This window comes from Oncorhynchus tshawytscha, linkage group LG25 (genome assembly GCF_018296145.1).
Source record: "Oncorhynchus tshawytscha isolate Ot180627B linkage group LG25, Otsh_v2.0, whole genome shotgun sequence".
Classification (NCBI taxonomy): Eukaryota; Metazoa; Chordata; class Actinopteri; order Salmoniformes; family Salmonidae; genus Oncorhynchus; species Oncorhynchus tshawytscha.
The window spans coordinates 27,149,974-27,173,063 of record NC_056453.1 but is presented as its reverse complement, the minus strand read 5'-3'; the positions used below and the strand labels follow the sequence as shown (position 1 = coordinate 27,173,063).

General features: G+C 40.0%; 1 protein-coding gene across 2 annotated transcripts in view; it reads right to left on the bottom strand.

Annotated features, from left to right (window-relative positions):
• Positions 1–23,090, bottom strand: part of rgs17 (regulator of G protein signaling 17) — a 37,818-nt gene that overhangs the window by 13,312 nt on the left and 1,416 nt on the right. The window contains exons 2-3 of one of the 2 annotated variants that reach the window (XM_024388155.2): positions 15,215–15,484; positions 5,989–6,119 (exon numbers count right to left, since the gene is read on the bottom strand). In XM_024388155.2, the coding sequence (XP_024243923.1) occupies positions 5,989–6,119; positions 15,215–15,217 (134 nt within the window). In that variant the 5' untranslated portion in view covers positions 15,218–15,484. Of the gene's footprint in view, positions 1–5,988; positions 6,120–12,841; positions 12,886–15,214; positions 15,485–23,090 lie in introns of those variants that run through there. The other variant, XM_042306190.1, reaches the window with a different exon arrangement.

Below are 23,090 nucleotides of genomic sequence, written 5' to 3'. Positions count from 1 at the left end.
CTAAATATAAAACATGTTCTTCACAGCTATTTTGCATGTGATGTGAAGATGGAAATAGGCTGGCTGTTTATAGAGAAGATAAGGTCACCATATAATTGGGAAGGGTTGTGGAGGCCACATTTTAGAAACGAGTCTTACAATTATGCTTTCTTCAATGTTTTCATTATTTCAAGCCATTGTTTTGAAGGCCTATATTGTGGGTTCACTGTCCAAGACAGACTTGGCTGTGGTGGTGTCCTGAAGCTTGCTTTGTTCAGCCTTGGTCTTAAACTTACAGTAGGTTCAAAGTTAGGCCCATTTCATATTAAGTGGTGCTAAAACTATTGACTTACATGGTAGTTTTAGAGACCGATACCATGTACAGTGCCTTTAGAAAGAGTTCACAGCCCTAGACTTTTACCAAATCCTGTTGTTACAAAGTGGGATTAAAATGGATTTTAAATGTTAGAATACTTATTTTCCACCATAATTTGCAAATAAATTCATTAAAAATCCTACAATGTGATTTTCTGGATTTTTTTCCCTCATTTTGTCTGTCATAGTTGAAGTGTACCTATGATGAAAATTACAGGCCTCTCTCATCTTTTTAAGTGGGAGAACTTGCACAATTGGTGGCTGACTAAATACTTTTTTGCCCCACTATGTGTTTTGGAATATTTTTATTCTGTACAGGCTTCCCTTTTTTCACTCTGTCAATTAGATTAGTATTGTGGAGTAATATGGTAGAAAACTTACAAGATGAAGTTATAATACTGTTTATGCATCGAATTACATTTCTTAGTACTCTCTCATCTGTGTCTGTGGGACTGAGTTGGGCCTCTGGGGCTTGGTGCTGGCAATTGAATTATGATGGCTTGGTGATAGAACCTACAGCCTGCATTCCATAGAATGAGTTGGTGTTTTGTGTATTATTAAGTACAAGGACGACTGATGGGAGGAACCTTGTCTTAGGTGCCAAACCCTGATTTCTATACAATTGGAACAGTCTTCACAGCAAATGCTATCTGACTGGGGGTTACTCCTTTCTCACATACAAATCCTAACCTTTTGACCCATTCCAGGCATCTGTTTGTCATGAACATTCAGGAGGATGTACTTTGCTATAAAGAGCTGTAACCCAAATCTGATTACCGATGGGTGGTTGTTGACCAGCTTCATTATTGCAATTCTTAATCAATAATAAAGATTGATTGTTTGAAGAAATAACAAAGTCTCTCTCACTTGGTTAGAATTTCCACCACAATATTTGGCGACAAGGAAGGGATGATAAATCATAATTTTGCTGATTGTTCCTGGGAAATCCAGGTTAACCGTGCATGGAAGTTGCATTAGATGCAGCCGGGGAAGCCATACTCCACTAGACGGAGCAGATCGGATCCCCGCCTGGCTGGGAGCGGTAGTGGAATGGATGTCATTTCGAACAGAGACCGATAAATAGGATGACACTGACATTTATTGGAAACAATGTTTGTTTTTTTGAGAAAAAAATTGAGTTAACATCCAAACCTGAGTGGACCTGATGGAAATAGAACCTACGTGGACTAGTTAAGACTTTAAAGCAAAAACCCTGTGTGGGTTAAAGTCCTATGTGGGCTATTTCACTTACTTGCTGTGCTGTTTCATTGTTAATTTCTTCAGTCGTTTCATTTTCAACCAGGATTTCTATGAATTCCACTATTGTGCCTAATCCTTATTGTGGCTAGCTTCACAACACACAACCCGGTCCGGTCGAGCCTCACTAGCCAGATGAAGCTATCTGACTGCTTATAACATTAGCTTTGGGCAACAGGGTTAAGTAGCTGGCTAGCTAAGTTTAATTTCAATAGGCGAACAACAAGTGGCAAATGGTGCATGCATCTTTTTATGTACTGTACATGTGCACCTCACTCAGGTTTCAACTCAGATTGCATGGCCTTAACTTAGGTATGGAATACTATGTGATAAGTGCATGTTTAACGGTATATAAAGTATGATAATGTACTGGTGTGAAGAAATTTGGGCAGTGGTGTAAAGTACTTGAAAGTACTACTTAAGTAGTTTTTGTGGTATCTGTACATTACTATTTCATATTTTTGGCTACTTTTAATTCACTACATTAGTAAAGAAAATAATGTACTTTTTACTCGACACCCAAAAGTACTTGTTACATTTTGACAGGAAAATTGTCCAATTCACACACTTATCAAGAGAACATCCCTCGTCAACATCCCTCGACTGCCTCTGATCTGGCCGACTCAAAACACAAATGCTTCGTTTGTCAATTATGTCTGAGTGTTGGAGTGTGCCCCTGGCTATCGTCAATAAAATAATTGTGCCGTCTGGTTTAATATAAGGAATTTGAAATTATTTATACTTTTACTCTATGACAATTTAGTACTTTTCCCACCACTGGATATGGCTGGGGGTTATAGCATTTATTTCACATGACCCATCAATTTAGACAAGTGTGTCTGGGTGTCTAACATTTATACATTTTTTTATCTGGACACTATGTTTACCTGGAATTGTTCCTTATTGTAGGCTACTACCACTTTTAGTCTTAATCTTTACTACACTACTCACTGTTTAGCACATGATCTCATCCCGTGTGAATCCTTAAAGAGATGGGTGGGGCTAAAGCTTAAGAGGGTGTGAACAATGCTGAATGGGTGTAGACAAAGGCGAGCTCTCCAATAGGTACCAAAACTTTCAAAGGCCATTTTCTCAAAAGTGAGTTTACAAGTTGATCAACTTTCAAAGCAGAATGACTTTCCCATTGTTCCTCAATTGCAGTGTATGATATACCATTTCGTAGCTCTGAGTCTTTACTTTTATCCAATGTAAAAGAACATTTCAAATTTTGCTGCATAAGACTGATTTGAGCTGGTCAGTCACATATTATTCTTACAATCTTAGAGCTTGCTTATAACCTTTGATCAGTCTGTAAATATATTACTCTTAAACTGCAAATTACTGTTTGCTCATGTTGTCATCACAAACTTCACCCCTTTTATGGAAATGCAAAGGATGGCTTATCAATACACTATGCAAACTACAACCAATGATATTAACTGATATTTACCTTGTTCTTTTCACATTTAGGGATCGTGTTAAAAAATAAAAAAGATAACACTGAAAAACTGCGTTTTGTAAACGCAGATCTAAAATGTTCTTATTGTAATTTCTGCTCGGCTTAATTTTGTGCTCCGGTTACACTTCTCCACTTGGAAGATAAATATTTTCTATTGTCTTCATGAATCAGATTCCCGCATTCATAAACGGTTATTCGATCAGCAGACAGCACTCTGACTAATATTCTTTCTCTGGTATAGTTTCTCTCCGGTAGCAAGTTAAAATGTAGGGGGGGGAAAAACTTACAAAATATTAGGAAATGTAGCAGGGTACATTCTTTCTATGACAACCATGACAAATCTGATGTCCACTCACTGGACAAAAACTGGTTAAATCAACATTGTTTCCACGTAAACTCAGCAAAAAATAAACATCCTCACTGTCAACTGTGTTTATTTTCAGCAAACTTAACGTGTAAATATTTGTATGAACATAATAATATTCAACAACAGATGTAAACTGAACAAGTTCCACAGACATGTGACTAACAGAAATGGAATAATGTGTCCCTGAACAAAGGGGGGGGGTCAAAATCAAAAGTAACAGTCAGTATCTGGTGTGGCCACCAGATACGTGGTCTGCCATTGCGAGGATGATCAGCTGTCCGTCCTGTCTCCCTGTAGCGCTGTCTTAGGCGTTTCACAGTACGGACATGGCAATTTATTTCCCTGGCCACAACTGCAGTTCTCATGCCTCCTTGCAGCATGCCTAAGGCACGTTCACGCAGCTGAGCAGGGACCATGGGCATCTTTCTTTTGGTGTTTTTCAGAGTCATTAGAAAGCCCTCTTCAATGTCCTAAGTTTTCATAACTGTGCCCTTAATTGCCTACTGTCTGTAAGCTGTTAGTGTCTTAACAACTATTCCACAGGTGCATGTTCATGAACTGTTTATGGTTCATTGAACAAGCATAGGAAACAGTGTTTAAAACCATTACAATGAAGATCTGTGAAGTTATTTGGAGTTATGAATTATCTTTGAAAAACATGGTCCTGAAAAAGGGACGTTTCTTTTTTTGCTGAGTTTAGATTCAACATCCTCACAATGAAATGTGGAAACATTATTGATTCAACCAGTCTTTGTTGAGGGGGTGGGGCATCAGATTTCTCATGTTTATCATAGAAATAATGTAGCCAGCTACATTTCCTAAAGTTTTACATGAAGTTTATCTTGCATTTTAACTTCCTCCCGGAGAAAAACTACACGGAAGAAAGTACATCAGAGCAGTGGTGGACTGATTGGATTTGCAAAAAGTCAATGTAACATGCGGACCAGACCGTGCATGTTGATTTTGTCCACCCACACCAGACGCGATCAGAACACGCAGGTTTAAATATCAAAACAAACTCTGAACCAACTATATTAACTTGGGAACAGGTCGAAAAGCATTTAAAAAATGTATGGCAATTTAGCTAGCTAGCTTGCTGTTGCTAGCTAATCTGTCCTAGGATATAAACATTGGGTTGTTATTTTACCTGAAATGTACAAGGTCCTCTACTCCAAAAATTAATCCACAGATAAAAGGGTAAAAGTTAGTTTCTAATAATGTAATCTCTCCTCCTTCAGGCTTCTTCTTCTTTGGACTTTACATTGCGGTTGGCAACCAACTTTAAGGTGCATTACCACTACCAACTGGACTGGAGTGTGGACCTCACCTTTCAATCACCCACATGGGTATATGCTCCTTAAAACCAATGAGGAGATGGCACGTGGGTATATGATTTTTTTTTAACAATGAGGAAATGGGAGAGACGGGACTGGCAGCGCATCAAGCATCACACATAGAACCAAGTTCTATTTTAGTGCCTGGTTACGCAGACTCTCGTTGACGCACACCATCAGTGTGGGTGAAATGATTGAATAACATGTTTGTGTACATTTATTTTGCAACACTCGCGCATGCGACACTAGCGGTGTGGTCAACATGTAAGGGCATTTAGCCTTTATTTACCAACTTTTAACCAAAATCCAATGACATGTTGCATTTCTTTCTTGATTTTACATTGGATAATGTTAGTTGACAACTCAATGAAATATAAATCAAAACTAGACTTTGAACTGAAAAAAAGACCATACTTTTTCATTGTAAGCTAATTTACTTATGTGTGCCTGATAGCCAAATAGTGTTGCACTTTTGTAGTCATCTGATGAAAACCATGCTATTTTCTACCAAATGTGTTGCATTAATTTATTTTGTGTGAAGAAAAACTATAGTTGCACGCCCCTGATAACTCTATTGAAGCAAACAAACACAAACATTGACTTTCAATATAAAATGCAGGTGAAATGGTTAAAATCCTGATTTTTTTGATGGTCAGAATTTTGAAAATGCAGATTATTAAAAGCTAATGCGCCCCTGCCGTTTTCTCCACGGAAACGCGAAAAGTAGTAATCATATAGTTGTATATGGGGGTCTCCTATCCTAAACTCACCCTCTTCCCAGGCATCAAGATAATTGGTCTGATAAACAATGTTTATGCACCCATAGAACTGAAAACTATGAGGGGGAAAAGACTTCACGCATCAAGTCATGTTTTACCTGGTGACCTACAGTCTTTCAGCATTCATTACTTTAATTTCTAAACAATGTGATCAGCCTAAACATTGGGTGAATAACGACAATAACTACAAATGTACGAGTATTGGTTATTTTGGCCTAAAGTGCTGATAACTAGTCTACAATACTTTCCCCCACTAATATAAAAACATTGAAAGGGATGTGGTCTTGAAGGTAATATGACCAGGTGCTTTTTTCTGTCTATATTCCAGGAAAATCGAAACACAATTTCTCATAATTCTAAAGGGCATTTAGACAGCCATAGCCCTTTGAATATGGAGGAAACATGGGGAAAGTAAACAGAAAGCGAGGATTGACGTACCAGAGGCATTTACAACAACCGCACCAGCACATGCAGCAGTTGTTGGGCCTTGGATGGCCAGGCGCCTGGGGAGGTCCTTCAATGTGTGGCTGCTGCCGTTTTCTCATATCAACTCCGCTTAAACTTCGGGGCTGTGGACAAAATCCAAACACATTGGTTAAGGACTATGCCATCTTCCTCATAGATGTATGAATATCACAACATTGAGAGAACACAAACCAGGTGAATTTAATACAGAAATCAATACAGATGAGAAAAGGTATTTTTTCACTGGTTGTTTTCTAAATTTGCCCCTATTATCTTTGCCACTCATTCATGCGGTCAACTTTTTATAATTTCAACAAAATAAAATGTAAAAACAAGGTATTGTGTGTGTGGCAAGCACAGTCAAACCATGTCAACAACCAAGGACCACTTTGGAAACAAGACATTTAATTAATACTTTCAAGTGATATCCTCTGGGTCCACATTGTACATTTTGTTGTATATGTCTGTTACCCAAAATAAATTAAATTCAACAATATTGATATTCAAACTCAGAGGCCAACGTAGAACATTTTCAGCTGCACAAGCCCAAAGTGAAAGAGAGAAAGATAGAGGATGAGGATGGAGAGAGAAAAATAGATAGAATGATAGAAAGAGGTGGTGAAAGAATGAGACAGGATTCCCTCCTGGAGCTGGCCTTGCTTGGCACCTTGACAAATCTGCTCTGCTGTGTGAGCAAGAAATTGGTACACACACAAACCGTACACACAGACTGTACACACAGACCGTACACACACAGTAAACACTGTCTTTACACATGAGCAGAAGATGCTCAGTCTGTGCTACATTATGGGTCTGCTGTGAGTGCCTAAATAGATACCAAAATAAAAAACATACATTACAAACAGCATAACAATTTACCCCTCAAAAAACAGATATGTACAGTTGAAGTCGGAAGTTTACATAGCCAAATACATTTAAACTCAATTTTTACACAATTCCTGACATCTAATCCTTGTAAAAATTCCGTCTTAGGATCACCACTTTATTGTAAGAATGTGAAAATGTCAGAATAATAGCAGAGATAAGGATTTATTTCAGATTTTATTTCTTTCATCACATTCCCAATGAGTCAGAAGCTTACATACACTCAATTAGTATTTGGTAGCACTGCCTTTAAATTGTTTAACTTGGGTCAAACGTTTTGGGTAGCCTTCCACAAGCTTCCCACAATAAGTTGGTTGAATTTTGGCCAATTCCTCCTGACAGAGCTGGTGTAACTGAGTCAGGTTTGTAGGCCTCCTTGCTCGCACACACTTTTTAATTTCTGACCACAAATTTTCTATAGGACTGAGGTCAGGGTTTTGTGATGGCCACTACAATACCTTGACTTTGTTGTCCTTAAGCCATTTTGCCACAACTTTGGAAGTATGCTTGGGGTCATTGTCCATTTGGAAGACCCATTTGTGACCAAGCTTTAACTTCCTGACTGATGTCTTGAGATGTTGCTTCAATATATCCACATCATTTTCCTACGTCATGATGCCATCTATTTTGTGAAGTGCACAAGTCCCTCCTGCAGCAAAGCACCCCCACAACATGATGCTGCCACCCCCGTGCTTCACGGTTGGGATGGTGTCCTTCGGCTTGCAAACCTCCCCCTTTTTCCTCCAAACATAACAATGGTCATTATGGCCAAACAATTCTACTTTTGTTTAATCAGACCAGAGGACATTTCTCCAAAAAGCACGATCTTTGTCCCCATGTGCAGTTGCAAACCATAGTCTGGCTTTTTTTATGGCGGTTTAGGAGCAGTGGCTTCTTCCTTGCTGAGTGGCCTTTCAGGTTATGTCGATATAGGACTTGTTTAACTGTGGTTATAGATACTTTTATAACCGTTTCCTCCAGCATCTTTACAAGGCCCTTTGCTGCTATTCTGGGATTGATTTGCACTTTTCGCACCAAAGTACGTTCATCTCTAGGAGACAGAACGCGTCTCCTTCCTGAGCAGTATGACCGCTGCGTGGTCCCATGGTGTTTATAATTGCGTACTATTGTTTGCACAGATGAACGTGGTACCTTCAGGTGTTTGGAAATTGCTCCCAAGGATGAACCAGACTTGTGGAGGTCTACAATTCTTTTTCTGAGGTCTTGGCTGATTTCTTTTGATTTTCCCATGTCAAGCAAAGAGGCACTGAGTTTGACGGTAAGGCTTGAAATACATCAACAGGTACACCTCCGATAGGCTAATTGACATAATTTGAGTCAATCAGAAGCTTCTAAAGCCATGACATAAGTTTCTGGAATTTTCCAAGCTGTTTAAAGGCACAGTCAACTTAGCATACATAAACTTCTGACCTACTGGAATTGTGATACAGTGAATTATAAGTGAAATAATCAGTCTGTAAACAATTGTTGGAAAAATTACTTGTCATGCACAGAGTAGATGTCCTAACTGACTTGCCAAAACTATACTTTGTCAACAAGAAATTTGTGTAGTGGTTGAAAAACAAGTTAATGACTCCAACCTATGTAAACTTCCTACTTCAACTGTATATCATTGTAACTACATCCAGGTGCAAAGGCATGTGACCGAGCAAAGAAACACATTATATTTGTCCCCAATGACAAGGAGCACAAACCAAGGGCCTGTCTATAGCCTACTAGGCCTACATGTGTGAAGGGGAGTAAACAAGTGGACATAAGCTAGCCTAAAGGTTGCAGTGCAATAGCTGTGTGCAATTCCACCATTGTGAAACCCAACAAAAGTAGGATACAAAGGCATTAACCTACTTTAGGCAGTGGACACTGACATATGGGCAAATCTTTCTTGAGTGAATGAACACTCCAGTACAATCAAGCCAATTCAATCAATCAATAAAAATATGATAGCCAGTTATAATTGTAATGGCTTAGCAGATAATGAGAAAAGACGATCAGCATTTACCCAGCTAAAAGAGAAGGAATACAATATCTATTGTTTACAGGGAACTCAATCAACAATTTTAGATGAAGTTATGTGGGAAAAGGACTGGGGGGGAATATATTTCTCCTATGTGCAAAGAAACTCAAAAAGGGGTGAGGATATTAATTAAGTCATTTTGATCAGAATGTGCAAATTGTCCAAACAAGGTAGATTTTAAATATGTTATTGGACCATAAACAGATTTGTCTCATTAACCTATACGGTTCAAATAATGATGATCCACGCTTCTTTGAAAATATATATAATAATTGATCAACCCTACAAGCAATACAAGACTATTATTATGGTGGGAGATTATAATACAGTTTTAAATACCTCTATGGACCGTAAAGGATATCACCTTCATCCACTTAAGGAAATCCCGAATGTCATGGATATATTGGAACCAGTGGACATATGAAGGCTTAAATATCCCGACCTAGTAAGATACACATGGTGGAGGCTCAATCAAGCTAGTCGACTTGACTACTTTCTTATGTCATTCTCTCTGGCACCAAAAGTTTAAAAAGTGTTGATAGGGGACAGAATGCGGTCGGACAATCAGATAATTGGCATATACATTACTCTTACAGCATTTCCACGTGGGGGCGAGGATATTGGAAATTTAATCAAAGCCTTTTGGACGATAACTTGTTTTTAACTTGGACAGAATAATTTATAACTGACTTTTTCTGACATAACATAGGTACAGCAGATCCCCTTACCGTACGGGAAAACTTTAAATGTGCCTTTAGAGGTCATGCAATTCAGGACTAATCTCTAAAACAAAAGCAATTTAGGTCAAGAGAGTCCATTTTAACAAAGGAAACTGTACAGATGCTGGGATGCTGGCCTTCTAGGCAGAGTTCCTCTGTCCAGTGTCTGTGTTCTTTTGCCCATCTTAATCTTTTATTTTTATTGGCCAGTCTGAGATATGGCTTTTTCTTTGCAACTCTGCCAAGGCCAGCATCCTGGAGTCACCTCTTCACTGTTGACGTCGAGACTGGTGTTTTGCGGGTACTATTTAATGAAGCTGCCAGTTGAGGACTTGTGAGGCATCTGTTTCTCAAACTAGACACTCTAATGTACTTGTCATCTTGCTCAGTTGTACACCGAGGGCCTCCCACTCCTCTTTCTATTCTGGTTAGAGACAGTTTGCGCTGTTCTGTGAAGGGAGTAGTACCCAGCATTGAACCAGATCTTCACATTCTTGGCTATTTCTCAGAACAAGAATAGACTGATGAGTTTCAGAAGAAAGTTTCTTGTTTCTGGCCATTTTGAGCCTGTAATCAAACCCACAAATGCTGATGCTTCAGATACTCAACTAGTCCAAAGTAGGCCAGTTTTATTGCTTCTTTAATCAGAACAACAGTTTTCAGCTGTGCTGACATAATTGCAAAAGGGTTTTCTAATGATCAATTAGCCTTTTAAAACAAACTGGATTAGCTAACACAATGTGCCATTGGAACAAAGGAGTGATGGTTGCTGATAAATGGGCCTCTGTAAATATTCCATTAAAAATAAAAATCAGCCGTTTACAGATAATAGTCATTTACAACATTAACAAAGTCTACACTGTATTTCTGACCAATTTGAGGTTATTTTAATGGACAAAAAAATATGCTTTTCTTTCAAAAGCTAGGAAATTTCTAAGTGACCTCAAACTTTTGAACAGTAGTGTATATATAATACACGTATGCATATGTATGTACAGTAGCAGTCAAACGTTTGGACACTCATTAAAGGGTTTTTCTTTATTTTTTACTATTTTCTACATTGTAGAATAATAGTGAAGATATCAAAACTATGAAATAACACATATGGAATCATCGGGGCGGCAGGTAGCTTAGTGGTTAGAGCGTTTGACTAGTAACCGAAAGGTTGCAAGATCAAATCCCGAGCTGACAAGGTAAAAATCTGTCGTTCTGCCCCTGAACAAGGCAGTTAGCCCACTGTTACTAGGCCATCATTAAAAATAAGATTTTGTTCTTAACTGACTTGCCTAGTTAAATAAAAGGTCAAATAAATATAAAAATGTAGTAACCAAAAAAAAAGTGTTAAACAAAGCTAAATTTATTTTATATTTGAGATTCTTTAAAGTAGCCATCCGTTGCCTTGATGACAGCTTTGCATTCTCTCAACCAGCTTCATGAGGTAGTCACCTGGAATGCATTTCAATTAACAGGTGTGCCTTGTTAAAAATGTATTTGTGAAATGTATTTCCTTCTTAACGTGTTTGAGCCAATCAGTTGTGTAGTGACAAGGTAGGGGTGGTATATAGAAGATAGCCCTATTTGGTATAATACCAAGTCCATACTTTGGCAAGAAAATATCAAATAAGCAAAAGAAAACAGCAATCCATCATTACTTTAAAGCATGAAGGTCAGTCAATGCGGAAAATTTCAAGAACTTTTAAAGTTTCTTCAAGTGCAGTCGCAAAAACCATTAAGTGCTATGATGAAACTGGCTCTCATGAGAACCGACACAGGAAAGGAAGACCCAGAGTTACCTTTGCTGCAGAGGATAAGTTCATTAGAGTTACCAGACTCATAAATTGCAGCCCAAATAAATGCTTCACTGAGTTCAAGTAACAGACATCTCAACATCAACTGAACAGAGGAGGAGACTGTGTCAATCAGGCCTTCATGCTTGAACTGCTGCATAGAAACCACTACTAAAGGACACCAATAACAAGAAGAGACTTGCTTGGGCCAAAAAACACAAGCAATGGACATTAAACCGGTGGAAATCTGACCTTTGGTCTGATGAGTCCGAATTTGAGATTTTGGGTTCCAACCGCCGTGTCTTTGTGAGACGCAGAGTAGGTGAACGGATGATCTCCGCATGTGTGGTGCCCACCGTGAAGCATGGAGGGGCTGTGATGGTGCTTTGCTGGTGACACTGTCAGTGATTTATTTAGAATTTAAGGCACACTTAACCAGCATGGCAACCACAGCATTCTGCAGAGATACGCCATACCACCTGGTTTGCGCTTAGTGGGACTATCATTTGTTTTTCAAAAGGACAATGACCCAAAACACACCTCCAGGCTGTGTAAGGGCTATTTGATCAAGAAGGAGAGTGATGAAGTGCTGCATCAGATGACCTGGCCTCCTCAATCACCTGACCTCAACCCAATTGAGATGGTTTGGGATGAGTTGGACTTGAGAGTGAGGAAAAGCAATCCAGGTGAAGCTGGTTGAGAGAATGCCAAGAGTGTGCAAAGCTGTCATCAAGGCAAAGGGTGGCTACTTTGATTTGTTTAACATTTGGTTGGTTACTATATGATTGCGTCATTTCATCGTTTTGATGTGTTCACCATTATTCTACAATGTAGAAAATAGTAAAGATAAAGAAAAACCCTTGAATGAGTAGGTGTCCAAACTTTTGACTGGAACAGTATATATTTTTTATTTTACCAAATAATTATATGGGGAATTGGAAATGAGGACAATTACATTGATGGGAGCTACAATCTATCTACCCCCCAAAAAACAAAAAAATTGCCTACTGGGAACATCCCTAGGAAATAAGAGGCGCAATTTTTAAAATATGTACTAACATTGGATTCTTTCTGGTAATTATTTCAGAGAATGGTTACTATCACCACGATTATTAACATCCTGGTCATGAATGGTACAATAATGCTTGTTTCAATCAATCCCAAAGAACAGACCATTATTAATATAATTATAATAATTATGACAGGTTAATAAATACCATTCTGCACAATCCTGGTGTGGAACACGGCCCGCAAGTACTGTAGATGGTACATGTTGGCTAACCTTAAAAAATAAATGTCTTCTCTGCTCTCATTTGATCTCTCCTGTGATTCTACTTCATTTCACTACTTTTAAACTTTGCTCTTGAATCCCAAAACTATTAAATAAAGGATCGTCTTACCTGCAAAGTCATCATTCAACTTTTGCTCCGTATTTATGGACACTAACAATGAACAGTGAGAATGTCTCTCTCTGTGGCCTTCACTTTGACATCCATGATAAGGATCATATATGGACCAATAAACCAAACATGCAAATCCTGAGTTGGCCGCTTGAGCAGCCATCGGTTATTCACCTTCCACCGGTGGAAAACATGCACATTGATGCAAAATACAGTGACAAACACCTTTGTTCTAGTTGGGGACACATCCAAGCCACTGAAAAGAAATGCAAATAAAGGTTCCCTCCATGTGGAAAGACAAATATAGGCTTAGCCAAAGAACCTAATTTTCATTCTGCATCTCCATCATTTTGGCTAGGATTAATATCTAATTTTAATTCTATTGTCGAACTGCAGTGAGGAGACATTTTATTCTATTAGCCATTTGGGAAATGTACTGTCCTTTGATCTTGCTGTGGCACACATAATTTTGTTCAATGGCAAATATGACTCTCTTTAAATGTAAGGCTAATTTATTCAATACTAACAGCGCATGGTCCTAGCCGTTCTAAAGCAGCAGCCAGTGATGCAGAGCAAGGGTTACGGCCCACTGCACAAGAGGATCCTCCTCCGCCTGCCACTCTCCAGTCTCCACCCAGAGAGATGTCATGCACTACCAAGACTGGTAGTACCAAGACTGGTAGTGCATGACAAAAAAAAGCCTTAAATTAGATTACTACATTTATGCTGTGACTGTCAGAATAAATTAGTCTATGTCTGTCTGATGCGTACAGCTGAAGAGAATTCAGAGAATTAAAATACTGTAAAACTTAAATCAATCAAAGTTTATTTGTCACGTGCACCGAATACGTCAGGTGTAGACCTTACAGTGAAATGCTTACTTACAGGCTCTAACCAATAGTGCAAAAAAGGTATTAAACGCCTCGTCTGAAATTGCCACCTGTCCATATAAATAGCCTGGCAACGGTACACATTTCAGCAAATTAACACACGTTTCAAATAAACTCATGGTCTAAATTAATTGTTTACGAGGTTCACATGTATTACTGTAGAAAAGGCCCATGGAGTTGGTGGAATAATCCTTTAATTCATTGCCACTTACTCAGCTGGGCCAGGGGCGCTTTAATGGTGGAAATGGTGGGGAGTAGACCCCTAGAAACCTACCGATCGACCTCTAGTCAAAGTGGTGAAAAATTATTCTGTCAAGGAAAAGTTGCTTATATATTTTTTTAGAGACAGACTAAGACAAAAGAAAGGTGACACCGTGTGTAAATGATAACACATGAGTGCAGGAAATGAGGAAATGTATTAAAATGCTGGAAGTGAATGCTGGAATTAAACAATGAAATACGCAAATTAGAAACAATGAACTATGCAAATTAGCAAACGCTGTGTGCATTAAGGAAACACCTGGCTCAAATACAGTGCCTTCAGAAAGTATTCACAGCCCTAGACGTTTTCCACATTTTGTTGTGTTACAGCCTGAATTTAAAATGGATTAAATGTAGATTTCTTTGTCACTGGCATACACCCAACACCCCATAATGTCAAAGTAGAATTATGTTTTTCGAAATTCTTACAAATTAATTTTTAAAAATGAAACGCTGAAATGTCTTGAGTCAAGTAAGTATTCAACTCCTTTGTTATGGCAAGTTTAAATAAGTCCAGGAATAAATGTGTGCTTAACAAGTCGCATAATAAATTGCATGGACTCACTGTGTGCAATAACAGTGTTTAACATGATTTTTGAATGACTACCAGTTAATGTTCTGTAGCTGCCGAGTTACAGATTTGTCTGAACTCTACTTGAAAATCAATGGCAAAATCTGAAAATGGTTGTCAAGCAATGATTTGACAGAGCTTGATGAATTTTTAAAAGGATAATGGGCAAATGTTGCACAATCCAGGTATGGAAACCTCTTTCAGACTTACCCAGAAAGACCCACAGCTGTAATCGCTGCTTCTACAAAGTATTGACTCAGGGGTGTGAATACTTATGTAAATGACATATTTCTGTATTTCAATACATTTGTTACAATTTCTAAAAACATGTTTTCACTTTGTCATTATGGAGTATTGTGTATAGGTGGGTAAGAAAACAATTATATTTAATCCATTTTGAATTCAGGCTGTAACACAACGAAATGTGGAATAAGTCAAGGGGTATCAATACTTTCTGAATGCACTGTAGAAGGCCGTCTCTAATAAGCAAGCGCCTGTTGTGTTCAGTGATATAAGCAAATAAAACGCCTGGGCTATTAATTTAAGTTTTACGGTCGTAACATACTGAATTTCTTTCAATGATGTACGGATAAAACTTAACAGTCACATACACTACTATAAGGTATTGGACATCTGTCCTAAGTAACCTACCATAAAAATTAGTCAGTTGCTTCCACAGACAGACCAGGCAGGTGAATCATGGCGTTGAGGTAAGTGGTTGTTTGAACTTGGGTGGGTTCAGAAGTAAAGCACTAGGGTGTGTCTACAGGGTAGTATTGTCGTTCTCACCATCCCTGACGGAGGGCCAGGAAGTGAGGGATAAGGAGGACAGCAGTTTCTGCCTGGGTCTCAGCAGAGTTCAGGGACTCAGTGGGTGGATCATTTGCAGTGTTGATCACAAGGGGAGCAACAATATACCATCTGAAAAACACAAAAGAGAAATACAGTGCATTGTAATATTGTACAGACGGACAGCGGGTTTATAATAACCTTTGATCTTGTGCCACTAAAGCATTAGGCCAGGGGTGTCAAAATAAATTCCTGGAGGACCGTGTGTCTACGGGTTTTCACTCCTCCCCTGTACTTGATTAAGGTCATTGATTAATTAGGAACTTCCCTTACCAGGTTGTTTAGGTCTTAATTCGAAACTAATTGAAAGGAAACAACAAAACCAGCAGACACACGGCCCTCCAGGAATGTAGTTTGACACCCCTAAATTAGCCTTACTTTTCACCTCCTTTTTGGTGATTTGGAGCAGCCTATTATATAAAACAAAATAGTAAAGTCCACCAAAAATCTAAGTCTGTCTCTTACCACTGTGCATGATGTAGGACATATCCCAACAGTGTTCAAAAGTGACTTATGGACAGTATATCACATGTGAGTTTGTGTTCTACAGTTTTAGGCCTTTAGGCTAGCTATAGCATGGGCCTACAGTATGTACGACTGCAAAACTACTGCAAGCACATGACTGCAGAGGTCTAGATTGTCATCTCCTTGACAACTACAAACAGAGACACTTCCTCATCTGGTTTCTAACATGGCCTGGGGAGGGCCACTGTACAGTACCCTGCCTAGCCGAGATCTGTGTCAGAGGCTCAGGAGGTTCACAATAAAGACATCATTACATATACCCACAAGTCAAAATTAGCTTGGTCAGGAAACAGTGCCTAGTAGCCTAGGGAAGTTTAGTGGTCTGGGCCGCTGCCTCCAGATTACATAGCCTATACCACAGCAGCATGGGTTTAAAATCAAATCAAATCTTATTTGTCACATATACATGGTTAGCAGATGTTAATGCGAGTGTAGAGAAATGCTTGTGCTTCTAGTTCCGACAGTGCAGTAATATCTAACAAGTAACAATCTAACAATTCCCCAACAACTACCTAATACACACAAATCAAAATGGGTGAATGAGAGTATGTACATGTAAGTGTAGGATGAGTGATGACTGAGCGGCATAGGCAAGGTGCAGAGATGGTATAAAATACAGTATATACACGTGATATGAGTAATGTAAGAAATGTAAACATGATTAAAGTGGCATTATTTAGAGTGCATTGTATGAAGTGACTAGTGATCCATTTATTAAAGTGGCCACTGATTGGGTCTCAAAGTAGGCAGCAGCCTCTCTGAGTTAGTGATTGCTGTTTAGCAGTCTGATGGCCTTGAGAGAGAAGCTGTTTTTCAGTCTCTCGGTCCCAGCTTTGATGCCCCTGTACTGACCTCACCTTCTGGATGATAGCGGTGTGAACAGGCTGTGGCTCAGGTGGTTAATGTCCTTGATGATCTTTTTGTCATTCCTGTGACATCGGGTGCTGTAGGTGTCATGGAGGGCAGGTAGTTTGCCCCTGGTGATGCGTTGTGCAGACCGCACCACCCTCTGGAGAGACTTGCGGTTGAGGACGATGCAGTTGCCGCACTAGGCTGTGATACAACCCAACAGGATGCTCTCGATTGTGCATCTGTAAAAGTTTGTCAGGGATTTAGGTGACAAGCCAAATTTCTTCAGCCTCCTGCAGTTGAAGAGGCGTCTTCACACACTGTCTGTGATGTTTCCCCCTGAGGAACTTAACTTTAGCAACCCTCTCCTCTAGCCTTCCTCTCTACTTCTTTAATATTCAATAAACAAAAAATAGACCTACGTGAAGTGTGGGACTGCCCCACTTCTTTTAAAAAAGGAAGATAAAACCCTAAATGGTAGCCGAAGTAAAGGGTCTGCTAAAAATTACAATACAGAAACAAGCTGCTACACATCCGCAGTCCTAACAGAGGATTCACATCCCCAGGACCTCTCCGCAGTCCTAACAGAGGATTCACATCCCCACAAACTCTCCACAGTCCCAACAGAGGATTCCCATCCCCAGGACCTCTCCGCAGTCCAAACAGAGGATTCACATCCCCAGGACCTCTCCACAGTCCCAACAGAGGATTCACATCTCCACCGAACTCTCCGCAGTCCCAACAGAGGATTCACATCCCCAGGACCTCTCTGCAGTCCCAACAGAGGATTCACATCCCCACGAACTCTCCGAGGTCCCAACAGAGGATTCACATCCCCACGACCTCTCCGCAGTCCAAACAGAGGATTCACATCCCCAGGACCTCTCCGCAGTCCCAACAGAGGATTCACATCCCCACGAACTCTCCGAGGTCCCAACAGAGGATTCACATCCCCACGACCTCTCCGCAGTCCCAACAGAGGATTCACATCCCCACGAACTCTCCGCAGTCCCAACAGAGGATTCACATCCCCACGAACTCTCCGCAGGCCCAACAGAGGATTCACATCATTGCTTTCTATACAGCGAGTTGGTGGTGGTCTATGACTAGCGACAGCTTCCATCTTCCAATTTGTTATTGCGAAGTTTGCGCATTCAAACCAGTCACCAATGATCAAATTGCTGAATGTCTCCTTCTTCCATTATAATTGAAAGATTTACGGTAGCTTAGTCAGTCAGTGTTAAACAACGAGAATCTTCCATAAGTGAGATGTAACAGCAACTTTTTAAAGTTGTGGTGGCTAGCCTAATTGAGTGGGTCCGCTTAGTTAGCCAGTTCAACCATTTAGCTTAGCCAATGGTGAAGGTGTGCTCATTACTTAAAGAGGGGTGACCCCTCACACCCTTAAGAACTCAATCTAGAAATATGGACAGACATTTCTTTCACATCTGGTATGATTTACTAATGTCAATATGCTAATATGATAATAATTCAAAGTGACTTACAGTAAGTCTTTAGTTAGGCTACTATGAACATTGATTAAAATCTGGAAAATGGAGAGCACATCCCAAAGAATGGCCCTGACTGACTACCAAATTAAAATATAGCCTATTAGGCCTAGCCTACAGGCTTAACGTTCAAATGGCTATTCCTGTACACATCCACCTAAAGGGATAGTTTGGGATTTTGACAATGAGGCCCTTTATCTACTTCCCCAGAGTTAGATGACCTTGTGGATTTTTATGTCTCTGTGTGCAGCAACTTCCAGTCACTGCGCTAACGCTAGTTAGCATTGGCTCGTGAAACTACTTTTTAACTTCCTTCATACTGGAAGCAGATGCATAAAAATGGTATCCACGATTTCACCTGACTCATTGCCAAAATCCCAAACTATCCCTTTAAGCCAAGAATTGATGAACGCTTCACCTTGAAACCGAGGCTCACCTAAATGTACCCTAAGTGGCCACACAACCAAAGCCCATGCAACATGAAGTATGACTGACTGTAGGGCGTTTTTAGGGGTGACATAAGTAACATGAATTGATTAGCTGGTATTCAACTGGCTGGTGCTACACTACCTCCTCAGGTACTCCTCAAGGGGTGTGGTCAACAAGTGATTGAATTAATATAGAATGACCCACAAGTATATTTAATGCTTAAATTAAAGCATAGCCACATAGGCTACATACAGAACAGTTTTAAAGTTCCACCAATTAGGCCCTCAGTTATTAGCCCAGAGGGACAGACTTTTACATTTTTTTAAACACCTGTAATTGCATTTCCTGCAATCTAGAGCAAAGAAATGCCTTATATGCCATCAACAGATATTAGCTAAATATCACCTGTGTCATATTTGAGAGCAGTTACAAAATACCAATTTGAGAAACCCATGGACGGCCTCTAGCTCTTGGCTAACATGGTGTCACCAATTTTCTTTCAAATAGACTGTATTCACAGGGGCCCATGGCCGGGAATACGTTTCAGGGAGGACGTAGGAGTTTCATTTTCTGTATAACCTCAGAGTTAATGGTCACGCAACACAACCCTAACGCTTTGTTCAGACAGACTCTGGAAATATGGCAAAGAAGCACAATGCTTACCTCTGCCCCATCCCGATTCAGCAATGTATTCTGAGTAGATCAAGAGCTGAGGTTTTGGGGTGCTCTGCAATTCTTTATTGAAAACAAACGACTAGCAAAATCTAAAAGTTAAAATCACAGTTTGAATTAGAGCTAACATTACCGTATGAGTGATAGGCTGGCAGTTAGGCCTACTAGTCCAGGCAATGTGTGAAAAGCTTTTTTTATAAAAGCATGAAACTTGGAATACTTGCAAAGTTTGGGGCTCGGATTATTTTCAGTTATGGAGCCATCGCAAAAACTTCTGCTGGCCATTTTTCTATTCCACTATAAATGGACAATGAATTTTCCTTACCATCTGCTGAAATTAACATGATATCAACGGAAAAGGTGATGTCTACATCTAGGCTATGTTTTGATGGTCAATGATTACAATGGTATCATACAACATCATAAATCTATAGATCTTTCATCATCACAGATCTCTAGACTTTGCCAACAACCTCTCATTGTCCATTTTCCAAACTTGTACGATCTGGAGCACTGAGCAGAACAGCCTCAAAACAAATAACATCAACAGCAATGTCAAATCAAACAATCCTATGTAAGGGGCATCTTTAAAAAAAACTTTATGGATGTTACATTGCCTGTCCCAATAAGAATGGCTTATTAAGGGGATTCGCCATATCAACTTCTCCTGTAAGAGCTATTCTTTATCTACACCCATTCAGCATCACTCACACACTCTTAAGCCTTAGCCCCACCCATCTCTTCACATGTGAGGCCATGTGCAATCTCTAGTGAGTGAGTACAGGAGTGTACTAAACAACAGATTTCAAGACTAAAGGCTGGTTTATACTATGTCTATCGACATGTCTGTAGACAGCTGTTGCAGTGACATCATGAACATTCTATTGTTGTCCAACATCAAACTTGTCATTGTTGTTATGAAAAAGTATAAACACAAAAACGATAGGTATAAAATACTTGTTTACGTTCAAATGCCTCTTCTGTAAAGTAGTGATGTGCGACAAATGCCTATTTTCCTGAAATTAGTCACATTTACTCAAAAGTCTACAAAGTGAGACTGTCCTCGTGTTTCTTGGCTATTTACATTGTTTTGTTCACAAGGTCTGTTGTTCATTTGAGTTTGCTGCTTCAAATGATAGTGAAGAGATGCTGTCTACTATTACTCAGATCCAAAATCTCACACACACAGACACACATGACAGGAACTGAGTAGCCTCTTTACCACGGTAACTTCACATCCTTAAAGCGGTAGCTGTTTTTGGGCACTTCATCTCAGTGCTAGAGGCGCCACTACAGACCGTGGTTCGATACCAGGCTGTATCACAACCGCCCATGATTGGGAGTCCCATAGGGCGGCACACAATTGGCCCAGTGTCATCCAGGTTAAGGTTTGACCGGGTTTTTAATTTTATATTTAACCTTTCATTTATAGGCAAGCCAGATAAAAACAAATTCTTATTTACAATGGACGGCCTACCAAAAGGAAAAAGGCCTCCTACGGGGACGGGGTAGGCCGTAATTTTAAATAAGAACTTGTTCTTAACTGACTTGCCTAGTTAAATAAAGGTTAAATTAAAAATGACAAAATATTATTCTGTGGGGTTTATTGGAGATTGGCACCCAACATTATGGCGCATTACTGCCACCCATTGTACTGGAGTGTCCCTGCCTCCCGCCTGTGTACTGGAGTCTTAGCTTAAAAATTTACCAATAGAATTATAAAGGGTTCCTGCAGATGCAGGAATTGTGGGCCGCAATTACACCCTTCTCCAATTTCTTGAGTCTCGACATATAACCCATTGGGTGAGCCCTCTTGAGTGTGTGACATCACAAAGATGCTTTACAGAGCCGTGTGTTTAGCTAGCTCGTGCCCCGGCATGAGCAGTTAGCACTGACCGAACGACTTGGGAAATCCAGCTTCAGCTTGATCACCAGATTAATTGGGAAAGAAATTAAAGCCTCACCAGCTAGCTACCAATCTATTTTAGTTTCATTGTCTGAAAAACAAGCCCACTAATTATTTTTACCTTACCACAAATGGTCTGGTATGTGTCGCTTGACATGAGCAAATTTACCTATTCTTTGATACATTTGGGTTATGCGTACACGATTAGTTAGTGGCTATTGCCTGGATCAAATCCCCAAGCAGACTAAGTGAAAAATCTCTCTTTTCCCATGAGCAAGGAACTTAACCCTAATTGCTCTTGGAAGTCTAGTAAATTACAAAAAATGTAAATGTAAAAATCTAGCTAGCTACATTTCAGTAATTAGCTATCCTCCTAAATGCGGTGGTCTTTGGATAAACTAAGTTGGAAGAGTTGAAAATATTTACCTGAAAACAAACTAGTCGCCAGTTATTGTTGCCCGTGGTGTAATCATGTCTAACCAGTTGGCTAATGTAGCCTGTGTGCCCATGAGCTCCCAAGACAAGATATGTGTCTTTTGGCATCTATGATTAGCTAGCTATTTGGCTACTGCATGGCCGGTGTAAGCCAGCATGCCAGCTACATTTCAGTCTGTAGCTATTCTTCTAAATGGTTACTGGATAAACTAGCTATGAGTTGAACATATTTGGCTGAAAACTAGTAGCCAGTTGTTGTTGCCCATGGTGGAATCATATCTAACCCACTGGCTCCTGAAGTCTGTTTATGGCCCCAAGAGCTCCCGAGTCTAGCTAACATTAGCTAGCTAGCATTGCGAATTTGCATTTCGCCTGCTGAGCTGTTTTATAAGAAAATGGCTGAAAATGACTGCAGCTAGCTAGCAAGCCAGCCCTCCTCTGCGCCAATGTCATTGGGGCGCGGGAATGTCAAATTCGTATTTTTGTTTTATGTTAACTGTCATTGAAGTTCAGATCCGAGGCAAGAGAAATTGTCCGCCATGTTTTGTATTTTGGTAAAGGCTCAGAGCAGGGCCTAAAATGCACTTTTTGGTCCATCAGCCACTGTGCTGTAGATGTGCTGTAGCCACTGTAGATGAAAAAAATCTACCAGCCACTCAGATTTTTTAGCAGCCAAAAATATTTTTGCCATAATTACTTAAAATGTATTAGTAAGATGTAATGTGATATATATTGCTAAATTTCATTTCATTTTTTTTTACCTGAGTCTTTTAACTAAATTATCAGATGAGACTAAATGTTTATTTTATTTATTGAACTAGGCAAGTAAGTGAAGAACAAATTATTTTATACATCGATGACCTACCCCAGACAAACCCGGACACGCTGGGCCAATTGTGCGCCGCCCTATGGGACTCCCAATCACGGCCGGATGTGATACAGCCTGGAGTAGGGGGCGACAACGGTAGCTAGCTAGGCCACCAGTAGACAAGAGTACTTAGCCCCCACCTGTCAGGCACTGTTTTCCCACAGTTCTGTGAACGACGGCAAGTGTTTGGAAGGTGGGAGCGTAGGACACTGTGTGCTAACTTGTTTGCTAGCTAGCTAGGAGGACTCCAGTACAGAGCAGGCGGGATAGGTAGTTAGCTAGCTAGCTAGACCAACGGTAGACAGTGTCCTTTGCCTGTCAAGCACTGCTTTCCGCAGTTCTGTTAACGATGGCAAGGGCAAGTGTTTGGTAGGTGGGAGCGTAGGACACTGTGCTAACTTGTTTGCTAGCTAGCTAGGAGGACTCCAGTACACAGCAGGTGGGAGGCAGGATAGGTAGCTAGCTAGCACACCGGTAGAGAGTGTA